This window comes from Phyllobates terribilis, unplaced genomic scaffold (assembly GCF_046119375.1).
Source record: "Phyllobates terribilis strain yellow unplaced genomic scaffold, ASM4611937v1 Scaffold_9__5_contigs__length_417890890, whole genome shotgun sequence".
In the NCBI taxonomy this organism is placed as follows: Eukaryota; Metazoa; Chordata; class Amphibia; order Anura; family Dendrobatidae; genus Phyllobates; species Phyllobates terribilis.
The window spans coordinates 90876445-90888963 of record NW_027362769.1 but is presented as its reverse complement, the minus strand read 5'-3'; the positions used below and the strand labels follow the sequence as shown (position 1 = coordinate 90888963).

The 12519-nt window shown below is 38.4% G+C and overlaps 1 protein-coding gene across 1 annotated transcript in view; it reads left to right on the top strand.

Annotated features, from left to right (window-relative positions):
• COL6A1 (collagen type VI alpha 1 chain) overlaps positions 1 to 11050 on the top strand; it is a 70917-nt gene extending 59867 nt beyond the window's left edge. The window contains exons 23-35 of the mRNA XM_073646772.1: positions 1844 to 1894; positions 2143 to 2178; positions 2259 to 2321; positions 2759 to 2824; positions 2994 to 3029; positions 3381 to 3417; positions 4818 to 4826; positions 7681 to 7814; positions 8144 to 8253; positions 8460 to 8643; positions 9624 to 9798; positions 9895 to 9924; positions 10103 to 11050. Coding sequence (XP_073502873.1) covers positions 1844 to 1894; positions 2143 to 2178; positions 2259 to 2321; positions 2759 to 2824; positions 2994 to 3029; positions 3381 to 3417; positions 4818 to 4826; positions 7681 to 7814; positions 8144 to 8253; positions 8460 to 8643; positions 9624 to 9798; positions 9895 to 9924; positions 10103 to 10713 — 1542 coding nt within the window. The 3' untranslated portion in view covers positions 10714 to 11050. The remainder of the gene's footprint in view (positions 1 to 1843; positions 1895 to 2142; positions 2179 to 2258; positions 2322 to 2758; positions 2825 to 2993; positions 3030 to 3380; positions 3418 to 4817; positions 4827 to 7680; positions 7815 to 8143; positions 8254 to 8459; positions 8644 to 9623; positions 9799 to 9894; positions 9925 to 10102) is intronic.
• The last annotated feature ends 1469 nt before the right edge of the window (positions 11051 to 12519 follow it).

Here is a 12519-nt window from a genome sequence, read left to right as displayed (position 1 = left end):
CAGTGACTTCACTCTCCTTCATAGCCGGCACACGGCGGAGCCGCGCTGCGGCTGTTGCTGCTGCCAGCTATCTTCAGTGCCCGCTCATTAAAGGACATGAATATTCACCCCCTCCCCATGCCCATGGGCGTGGAGAGAGGTTGAATATTCATGCCCTTTAACAGAGGGCACAGGAGATAGCTGGCAGCAGCAGCTGCCGCAGCGCGGCTACCGTGTGTACTGCTATTAAGGAGCATGAATATTCAGTGCTCCCCACGCCCCATGGGCGTGGGGAGCACTGAATATTCATTTTCTTTAGCAGCGGGGACAGTGTAGGCTGCAGCGGGCGGCTTCTGTCTCCTGTGCCCCGCTCCTCCACCGATACCGCTCCCCCCACACCACACCACACATAAATATACCCCCCCCCAACATTCGGACTATAAGACGCACCCCCCATTTTCTCCAAAATTTTGGAGGAAAAAAGTGCGTCTTATAGTCCGAAAAATACGGTACATAGTTTTAAGCATGCCCTAAAACACATCTTTTTTGGCAAACCTATCACATCGTTAGCTCCACATGATGTGTCCATAAATCAAAGCAACTGGAGGCACCCCCACCAAACTATTAAACACTACCCCAGATAATACTATCTACCCAAGGAAAAAGGGGCGATCCATCCAATATAAATTCAATCAATTTTAATCATCATAATACAAATACATTAAAAAAGCAGAATGCTATTCTAATGGGGAAACTTCTCACCACACAATACATATGTAATAATCATATACTACTTGGGATGCCTGCAAGACTAGTATCCCAGCAATAAGCTAAATGTGTTACAGATTAGAATTGCCAGGTGTGTAGGTCAAATGGGTATACCATACCCTATTCCAAATTTAATAAGCCTGTTGGACCAAACACCATGTAATAAGGGGGGTGGTATACAATTCCCATTCAGTCACTACACAATATCACAATTCATATTAGCACTAGTAACACAATTACCATGCAATCCCTATATATTGTACAATGCCCATAAGCGCTAGTAACACACATAACCAGAAAGAAAGTCTATGCAATAAAATAGCAGTGCCCATGAACGTATTACCTATGAAATGCCAAATCAGATGAGTGTGGTGGTCAGCTTTCCCTCACCCAGACGTGCGTTTTGCCGGGTGTTGGAAGAAGCGGCGGTGAAACGCGCTTTGGGATGAGGGGAATCTGACCACACTCATATGATTTGGCATTTCATAGGCAATACGTTCATGGGCACTGCTATTTATATTGGATAGATCGCCCCTTTTTCCTTGGGTAGATAGTATTATCTGGAGTAGTGTTTAAACCTCATAAAATCAAATCACATCACCTGACTTATCCAATGTTTCTAAGTTCTCCCTTCCTAACTTTTCTCAGAATCTGACCATATCATCTGTTCCCACATGCTTCATGCACTTGATAGCACTTTGTATATGTACTTACACACATACTAGTTAATCACTGATTCAACGTTACAAGAATACCCTTATTATAATAATGGCTTGACCAAACAATACAAGCACTTTTTTTTCTGTTACTCCAAGATTTTAACCTTGCAAGAAGAGCCCTAACTGCTCGTTGAATTGTTGATGTATATGTTACTCTATAATGTCTGATATTGTTTGTACATGTTAATCTGAATTGTAAAGTGCTGCGGAATATCTTGGAGCTATTGAAATTTTAAATTATTCATATTTTTAAAGGATTTTTTGCCCTTAATATTTATTGTGGTATTATTACTTCAGTTGAGGACATCATCTAGGGGAAAAGTATATTTTAGAGTTAAATTATATCATATTTGTACACTAATAGATTATGTCCTTAGGGTGAAGATGGCCTCCCAGGGAATGGCACAGAAGGTTTTCCAGGTTTTCAGGTAAGATTATTTCTCTAATGTATAGTATTTTCTGTATCTCTGGCTTACTGATTGTATAGCTTAACTAGGTCACCAACATGAATATGCCAGTGGTTAATTAGCTTTGGTCTAAATTTGGACACCACGTAGGTCAGTTTTCAAATTGGAACTTAAAGTAGACATTTATTTTTACATAAAGGAATGACAAATGCTTGACATGGTAAGAAAATCTAAAGAATTGTTATTTATATTTTCATATTTTTTTCTAGGGATACCCTGGGGCTCGAGGTGACCGTGGCACAAATGTAAGCTTATATGTACAGCTCATGTCCTATTTTTCAAAGTTGTGCCAGAGAATCAAACTTCCTAACTCTATCTCCTATAGGGAACAAAAGGGTATCCTGGACCTAAAGGAGATGAGGGAGATCCTGGGGATCCTGGTGTAGATGTGAGTATGAAAACTGAATGAAAAACTGAATTGGTGTCTGTTTTGGATTGTAATCTTGAGTTTATATGTATGAAGCGTAATTCTTCTATTACCATGTTGATGAGTGAGTTAATTATACTGTAGAAATTATTATTCTGCCTATTAAGTGTGCCATCATGTTTCCTACTTCTAAACAATAGTGTCTAGTTGCCACTGCCACCCATTGCCACCAGACACTGGCGTCATGGTGGTACAATTTGGTTTCACATTTTTCCATTCTGTTTTCTGTAACATCTTTGTTCCTCCTCTTTTCCTTCACGTCCGCTGTTCCCTGCCTTTTCTCTCCACACTATACTTCACATTTGGATGCATTTTTCCAATGTGCCAGATTTAAAAAAATATAATATTTCTGTAGTTTTGAACTATAATGACATGAAGAAAATGTTTTTTTATTTCAGAATCTTGTGCCAGGGACACTTGGACCCAAAGGAGGAAAAGGCTACCGAGGCCCAGAAGGACCACCTGTAAGTTAAATATATATATATGAATATTTTCTAATTAATTTCACATTAACAATTATTTTGTCAATGTTTTTTAGTGTTGTTTAACAATCTCTCAATAGCATCTAATAACTTACATCATTTTTTTAAAAGTTAACTTTTGTTCTATTTACTTTTTGTGCTTTACTTGTAGGGACCTCCTGGACCTCCAGGCCCACCAGGCCCAGATGTAAGTTCTCTGCTTTTTCAGTCTTACTGCTTTATCTTTTATCTACATTTTTCTGTTCAATGATTTAACCAACACAAACAGATTGAGTGCATGCTGGCGATGGTAACCAAACTTCCAGTAAATTGCAACAACCACTTTGACTTGGCATGTGCACTTTTGCTATGCCAGTTGCTGGCATTAGGAGATGCCATACAAAAAAAATGGTAAAGCATATGAAACATATATTCCAAGTGACTCATGCTGAATCCAAACTAGGAGGTTGGAAACCGTCCAACGTTGGAATTTTTTACTGGACGACTGCTTTATACATTTACTTACTGTTTAAACTCCATTTCTTTGTTTTATCCACAGGAGTGTGAAATTCTGGACATTATCATGAAAATGTGTTGTAAGTACTTTATATTCTTCGCGTCTTTAGGTGGAATTACAAATAAAGAACACATGAATAATTATGTCCCTAAAAAATTATAACTAAGTCATGAAATTGTGATCCACAAAGCATGAGCATTATGCCTCCCAAAACAATGGTGTGCACTCATTGTAGGTAGTCTACTATTTAGGAATTGATAAATATATGATCGGAAATAGCATATTACTTGAAAAGGAATAAAACATAGTTGTCCAAAAGATGTAGAAAAGTACTAAAGAATACAAGTTCTAAGTGCTTTTTTATGAGAACTGTTCCAATATCTAATGTAGAAGTTTTTTTACTGTAATGTAATTGTGCCATTACAAAAAAAAACCTTGAGGAATGGAGGAAACTGGAGGAATGGCTAGATTTCTAATCAATATCCTAATATATTAATTGTTGCCTGTGCTAATTAGATGTGCAGGAGTCCCAATCAGAAAAAAGTCCTGTCTCTACTTGGCATATGTTGATATTTAGTCAATATAATCATTTGAAGTGCTTCAAAAGCTAAGTATGTCAACTAAAGCAAGTACCCCTTTCTGGCTAGGACTCTTAATTTGTCATAGATATCTATATCTGGGCACTCCCGTAGACCAAGCAAATTGGAAAAGTCTTCCTTGATTTCGTAGGTCTGAATTAGTTAGTTAAATTCGACTTGTAGAATTTAGCTTTGGCAAAACATAACATCTGATGTGTTTTTTGACCTACATTGTACATATTTATTTTAGCTTTATGTATTTACTTTATGTATCCAGTTAGATATGTAGCTTACAGGTCATTGCAAGATAGGAAATGGCCATTATTCTTGTTTGAGTCCATTTGTCTCCAGTCAAGTTGAAGTGATCCTCTGGTTTCCAGACATTTAATGAGGAACAGTGATCTGGAAGCCTCTCCAGTTGCCAAAAAAACATCAGGACTCATTGAAGTGCTTGTGCTTGGCTTTTTTTTTTGGTTGTTAAAACCAGTGATCATTCTAAAGTTTATGTAGACATCTGTCAATATGCCAACCAGCAAAAGACAATCCATCATTAATTGGAGACATCCAGAAAGCATATTGCTAGCCTTTAAAACTGTTGGCATATTACAGGATGAAGTCATCATACCGATTAATTTGGACATGTTTAGCTGAAAAAGACATGTATACGGTTCTTTGTCTTAACATAATGTTCCTCAGATGTCCATTTTTCCCTCTGATGTTGAGCGTTCTCAGTAAGAACTGTCATGCAAAAGTGCAAAAAGTCAAACTCCTTATGTAGTTGTGCTTATTTCATGTCTACTTGATAGCCGGCCTGTTTATTATCATCTGGATCTTTGATGTTGAATTTATTTATGAGAAGCTTAGTCTCATTGCCCTTTAACTTTCTGTCTTTCTTTTTCAGCTTGCTGCGGTAAGTATGCGTTGATATCTGTAATTCTACATCTATATTTCATGGATATCCTCAACCATTGCTTTTTTCATGTTCCTGAATGTGGGCATTGTACACTCTTAATACTAACATCCAAAAATACTTTACAAGTACACAATCTATCGTTCAGACTAGCTAGCTGTGCTACTGTGCTCTTTCACCTATTGACAGTGTACATAATAACTCTATCCTATTTCTCATGGAGAACCAGCCCTTTCTCCTTACGGAATCTGCTCCTGATGTTTGTTATCTGGCAGAGGGTAGCTGTTGTGGTAGATCGGCTCACTCTGCTGCTTAATGAGGTAATGAAAGGCAGGGCTGTGGAGTCGGAGTCGTAGCGTCAGAGTTGGTGTCCATTTTGGTGGAGTCGGAATAAAATGGACCAACTCCGAAAATATATAATAAATTGGTACAGTAGTTCAATGCAGGATGTACTGTAAATTTTTTCATAAGATTTTGGGAAAGTTATGAAATGTCCTATAAATGTCTGTTCTTCTTCTGATCTAAGGATCTAGGCTTTTAGTTGAGAAAATCCATGCTAAACTTTGTACATGCTCAGTAGTGAGGCTGAGCTGTGGAGTTAGAGTTGTGAAGTCGGAGTCAGAAGTCAGGGAAATTAAGGAGTCGGAATCGGAGGTTTGATTTACTGATTCCACAGCCCTGCTCAAAGGAATGCTTTAGTTTAAATCTTCAGCTGGTTATATGCCTCATAAACCAGTCCAAAACAAAATAGACATATTCAGTCTTGTTAACCTAAATAAATAGCATACATTACAATCCATATAACTGCAGGGTCCGTCCGACCATAAATCAGGGTCCAGCTCTTTAAAAACAAGAGCCAAGCTCTTTAGGTCAGCTTTCCTTCAGAGCACACACAGCACAACCATTAAGTCCAAATAATTCACTTTTACCTGCTGGATATGGTGAACAGCCGTCCTGCCCAGCTCTTTAGTTGTTCACAATAAACCTGGCCCTATCATGGCCGATTAACCCCCCTCAACACATAACATGCTGGATCAAACTTCCAGGTTCATATCACTGAAGCTAATAATCTCAGTGACACATACAGTTGTGCTCAAAAGTTTACATACCCCGGCAGAATTTTTCCTCTCTTGGCCTTGTTTCAGAGAATATGAATGATAACAAAAAAACTTTTTCTCCATTCATGGTTATTGGTTGGGTGAAGCCATTTATTGTCAAACTACTGTGTTTTCTATTTTTAAATGTTAATGACAACCAAAAACATCCAAATGACCCTGATCAAAAGTTCACATACCCTGGTGATTTTGGCTTGATAACATACACAGAATTTGACACAAATGGGTTTGAAAGGCTACTAAAGGTAACATCCTCAACTGTGACCTGTTTGCTTGTAATCAGTATGTGTGCATAAAAGCTGAGTGAGTTTCCGGGATCCAGACAGACTCTTGCATCTTTCATCCATCCACTGATGTTTCTGGATTGTGAGTCATGGGGAAAGCAAAAGAATTGTCAACGGATCTACGGGAAAAGGTAGTTGAACTGTCTTACACAGGAAAGGGATACAAAAAAATATCCAAGGAATTGATAATGCCGGTCAGCAGCGTTCAAACTGTGATTAACAAATGGAAAATCAGGGTCTCTGTAAAAACCAATTCACGGTCAGGTAGACCAACAAAAATTTTGGCCACTATTGCCAGGAAAATTGTTCGGGATACAAAGAAAAACCCACAAATAACATCAGCTGAAATTTAGGACTCTCTGAAAACTAGCAGTGTGGCTGTTTCAAGATGCACAATAAGGAAGCACTTGAAGAAAAATGGGCTGCATGGTCGAGTCGCCAGAAGAAAGCCATTACTGCGCAAATGCCACAAAGTATCTCACCTACAATCTGCCAAACAGCAGAGAGACAAGCCTCAAAACTTCTGGGAAAAGGTAATTTGGAGTGATGAGACCAACACTGAACTTTTTGGCCACAACCATAAACGTTACATTTGAAAAGAGGTCAACAAGGCCTATGATGAAAGGAACACCATTCCTACAGTAAAGCACGGAGGTGGATCGTTAATGTTTTGGGGATGTGTGAGCTACAAAGGCACAGGGCACTTGGTAAAAGTTGAAGGAAAGATGAATGCAGCATGACATCAGCAAATACTGGAGGCAAACTTGCACTCATCAGCCCGGAAGCTGCGCATGGGACGTACTTCGACGTTCCAACATAACAACGATCCAAAACACAAGGCCAAGTCGACCTGTCATTGGCTACAGCAGAACAAAGTGAAGGTTCTGGAGTGGCCATCTCAGTCTCCTGACCTCAGTATCATCGAGCCACTCTGGGGAGATCTCAAGCTCGCAGTTCATGCTAGATACCCCTGGAATTTACAGGAACTGGAGGCTTTTTGCCAAGAAGAATGGGCAGCTTTACCATCTGAGAAATGAAAGAACCTCATCCATAACTACCACAAAAGACTTCAAGCTGCCTTTGATGTTAGAGGGGGCGATACACTTATTAAGAACCGGGGTATGTGAACTTTTGATCAGGATCATTTGGATGTTTTTGGTTGTCATTAAGATTTAAAAAGAGAAAACACAGTAGTTTGACAATAAATGGCTTCACCCAACCAATAACCATGAATAGAGAAAAAGGTTTTTTGTTATCATTCATATTCTCTGAAACAAGGCCAAGAAAGGAAAAATTCTGCTGGAGTATGTAAACTTTTGAGCACAACTGTATCTCCCCTCCAGCACATTACCTGTGACCATCTTACACTGTACTTAGCTTTTCATCATCCATTGACTGTTATCACAGTTTATAGTCATGGGAATGTGAATTTTGCTGTCTATATGTCTTCTGCAGAATGCACTTGTGGCCCTATTGATGTCCTCTTCGTGGTTGACAGTTCTGAGAGTATCGGAGCCACTAATTTCCAGATAGCCAAGGAATTTATCATAAAAGTCATTGATCGACTGAGCAGAGATGAACATGTCAAGGTTAGATAACTAGCTACAATACCCAGTACAGTTTCTTGGCTGCATAAAATTTGTCTCAAACCTCTTTTGTGTAAATTTATAAGTCCTTCAAATTTGAATCAATGTGAAATGATTGGTTTCTTGCAAAAGTGCTTATGTTCCTGGAACATTCCCTTTATCTACCTGTTTAATTAACAGATATGTTTCCATGTTCTCACTATAGCATACTAGAGTAGCAAAGTTTCCATCTTTTCACTATTACCTAATTTACCGTCATAATGTAAACTTCATGTGTTTGTTGCGTACTGTTTCCATAGCTGACAACATTCTCTATTTTTCTCTGATTACAGTTTGATGCTGGGGAATCTCGAGTTGGAGTGGTACAATACAGTCATGGAAATACTCAAGAATCTGTAGCCATGGGAGACGCCAACATCAACACCATTGGACAGCTGAAGGAGTGAGTGACACTCATCGTAAACAGCTTATATAGTATGAAGCCATAAAACTAGAAATAGATATTTAATTGCAGCTTACTTTTACAAAATATTGTAGTTGTAGAGGATGATATGGTACCTTAAGCATCTCCAAAGTGAGTCTCAGTTTATTTGCAATGTGCAACTACTATTTCCAGTTTGCTACATTTCAACATTTTCTTTTCTGCAGGGCAATAAAGAATTTGGGATGGATAGCAGGCGGTACATGGACAGGAGAGGCACTTGCTTTTACAAAAGATAACCTAATGAAACGGTTTTCATCTGATAAGAGAGTGGCCCTAGTGTTGACGGATGGTCACTCTGATATCCTGAGAGACAAAACACCACTCGATGTCCTGTGTAAGGTTGCTCCGGTAAGGAACATCTGTGTTCTTTATATTTTCAGTATCTTGGGACCTAATTTATATCTTGGGCATATAATTACAAGTAATAATTATTACTAACAAGAGTTTTCTAAAACACAATAGTGCCATAAAAATATTGTCAGAACATGGTTATGTTCCCCCACGGATATGCACACCTGCTGCACACCGATGCCAGCGCATGCACAGTTGATGGACAGGATCGCGGCTGTGCAAGTCACAACTCTGAGGTTATTTAGTGGTTTCTAACTGCAGTATGTTTCAGATTACAGAATATCACTATGTTCTGAAGATTTTATCTTGCTAGAACAAAGTGATATTCCCCCTCGGGCATGCACAGTGGCTGCAGTTGATGGACAAGATTGCGCATGTGCAAGTCACAAATCTGAGGTTATTTAGGGATTTTTTAAATGTAGTATTTTACAGATTTACAGATTTAGAATATTACTATGTACTAAGGTGTTTATGATGCTAGAACATAGTGATATTCCTCCTCGGACATTCACATTGTCTGCACACCAATGCCAACACATGCCCTGTTGATGGGAAGGATTGCGTCTGTACAAGTCACAAATCTGATGATATTAAGTGATTATAAATGCAGTATGTTGCAGATTATAGAATATTACTATGTTCTGATGTTTTTTATGCTGCTCATGTGTGTCTAATAACCTTAGATCTTAGTGACTACTTGTAGTTGGATACACTATGACTGGTGAATCACCCCTTAAATATAACATTGGTGTATCTTCTGTTTGCCTTGTGTAGGCCGAAAAGTGGTGACATAATGGGATCTCAAAAAACGATTGTACTATTTTTTCTACTGGATGTTGACATACTCCTTTGTTTACTGTGATATCGTCTGGAAAAGCCATGTGGACTTTTGTCTGTGCATCCATGCACAAGTTGGCAGTGTTCTTGGGCTGTCTGAATATTGTTTATTTATAGCTTATATGTTGTATATTCAACAGGTGGTTTCTCTTGGAGTAGGAGACATCTTCCAATCACCTGCCAACCCTGACCAATTGGGCGAAATTGCTTGCGGTGGAACACCAACTACAAAGGGGTTATCTTTACAGAGGACAAGCTATACAGAGTTGCTAGAAGATGGATTCCTACATAATGTTACTGCTCATATCTGCAAAGGTAGGAGAGGCACAACCAAAATCACATGAAATTTCACAGAAACCACGCATAGAAGATGTATCTATTTGCTAAAATTTTTATATATTCCTCTTACAGAAAAGAAGTGCCCAGATTACACTTGTGCCAGTAAGTATCTTATTATTGAAAGTCCTGTCTTCCGATTTATGTTTTCACATTCAATCTACATTGATATTTTAAATCATCTACCAACTGTACTCCTAGAAAGACTAATATAGGTCTCTTTGGCCATTTCACCCTGTAATGACCAAGTCCTGATAAATAATTTCTTTCCTTTTTTTCATAGTCAAATTTGAGGCCCCTGCTGACATCACTTTACTTGTGGATAGTTCTACCAGTGTTGGAAGCCGAAACTTTGAGATGAGCAAAGGTTTTGTACGACGTGTTGCACAACGATTCCTAAATGCGGAAAGTCCAGGATTTGACTCTGTGCGCCTTTCGGTAGTGCAGTACAGTGGTCAGAATGAACAAAAAGTCGAAGTACAGTTCCTGTCCAATTACACAGAGGTTGTAAGTGCAATAGATAAGATGAAGTTCATCAATGGAGGCACAGACGTAGGAGCAGCTTTGCGTGCAGTGACAGAACTCTACCGTGAAGATGCCGCCGCCGGAGCGAGCAAGAAGGTGCTGCTCTTCTCAGATGGCAATACCCAAGCAGAGGACACTATTCTAAAGGCTGTGCAAGATGCCCGGGCTGCAGGAATTGAAATCACTGTTTTGTCAGTAGGAAGTCGTCCCCATGAAAATAATCTACGAGTACTTCTAACTGGTGCTCCTGCAGATTCTAAAGTTGTCTTCAGTGAAAGGAGCTTGTTCCGAATCCCTGAATACTCCTCTCTACTTCGAGGTGTTTTCTACAAGACCGTCAGCCGCAGGGTATCACTGAAACGCCAGTAATTTTTCAGCCCAACTCTTCTTGACACAATGGGCCTGAATTGCCCCTTGGCCATATGCACTGTGATCTAAGATTATAATGAATGGGTACAACTTTCCATTCTAGGTTGTCATCGCATCCTTTTTTTTTTAAATCACAGACTCTCATACCCTTTAAAGAAAATTTAAATCATCAGAGCAGAGAATTTTTTTTAAAGGCCCCATTCGGATTGATTTTAATATTTTACATCTTGCAACGTAGATATGGAATAAAACACCCATACATTTTGGTTCCACCCCTGCAGAAATGCAATCTCTGGTGCTTACAGGGAAAAATTCTAATAAAATATTATCAATGATATATCAGATGTGTTCATTTCCATTCTAATCTTTTTAAGGGTATGAGAGTTGTGCAACAAATGCTATGTGTGCAATATTTCTGCACTCATAAGTGTCCGGTAAATTCAGATGTCCATACACGAATAATATTGCTGTATTTTAGCATCCGAATTACAATGCAATAGTAGCACTTGGATCTCCCGCTGTTTTACAGAAGAAATTTGGATGAATAAACATTTGTATAGGGAGCTAAGTTTGGCTCAGTAGACTTAAGGCTGTTCTGGGTCTTGCAGGCATTAAAAGGAAGTTAAAATGCAGCCATAAATACTGACCATATGGCCAAACTGGCTATAAAGTAATTTTCCGCAAATTTAGAAAAATCCTAAACAAATCCAAAAATATCACAATGTTTATTTTTTATTTTTTTTTTAGAAATTCAATATTTCAATGCTTTAACATTTTTGTTTGAAATCTTTTCTGTAAAAATACTATATTACCTAAATCATGTCATCTCTCCATGACATAATTAAGATGTTGGAAACACTGCAAATTTGGATACTACTTTAAAATAGATCAGTATAATAGACCACTATAATCTGCAATTTTATGATTTATCACCAAGAGTGCCTTAAAACAAACGTAAAAAATGTAAATGGATATGGTAATTTTGTGAGCTACTCCAACAATCGGATCATAGGTAAAATCACTTTATGGTTTTTGCTATGAGACTTATCCCATTCCCTACTCAATCGTTACTGATTCTAAAGGTGCATTTACACCGCACGATTGTCTGCAACCAGTGTTCCTAGGAACACTCGTTTTATGATAATTGTAAACAGGTTGTTGCTCACCCGAAGAACAAGCTAAATGCTCTATTGTCCAGTGAAATGATCTTTTAGTTTGCTTAAGAGATTGTCGTTCTTGACAGCACATTATCCTTTATGAACAGAACCTGTGCTGCTGAGAACAATGGGCACTGAAGGATCTATTACTGATTGTTCTGTGCAAATATGAAATGTGATTTGCCTGTCTAAAAAGGCTATTAAAAGACCGGCAATCAGCAAACAAGTTGTTGATTGCTGGTTCTTTAGTGCGTTCAGTCATCAGCTCAAGTTGTCTATTCACAAGACCATATCAGTGTCCATTTTAAAAGAAAGAACGTGTAGGTGATAAGATGGTAGTGGAAGACTGTGGAGATGTATGGAAATATTGACACTAGACTGAAGTTTCTGAAAGTGGTAGCACTTTATTTGATATTATAGATAAAATGACAATTTTAAAAAATAAAATAACTATTTAGTACATCACCTAAAATCTGCATGTCACCAAAACAATGACTGGCAAATTGTTATGAGGAGAAATACACTCAATTACACTGTATTGTATGTAATTGTTTACTTAACATTTTGACAGTCGGTTCAAAAATTCTCTCATTACTCAAAATTCCACTCATCTAAAGACGCAACTTTATGCTCGCAGCTACCAATGCAA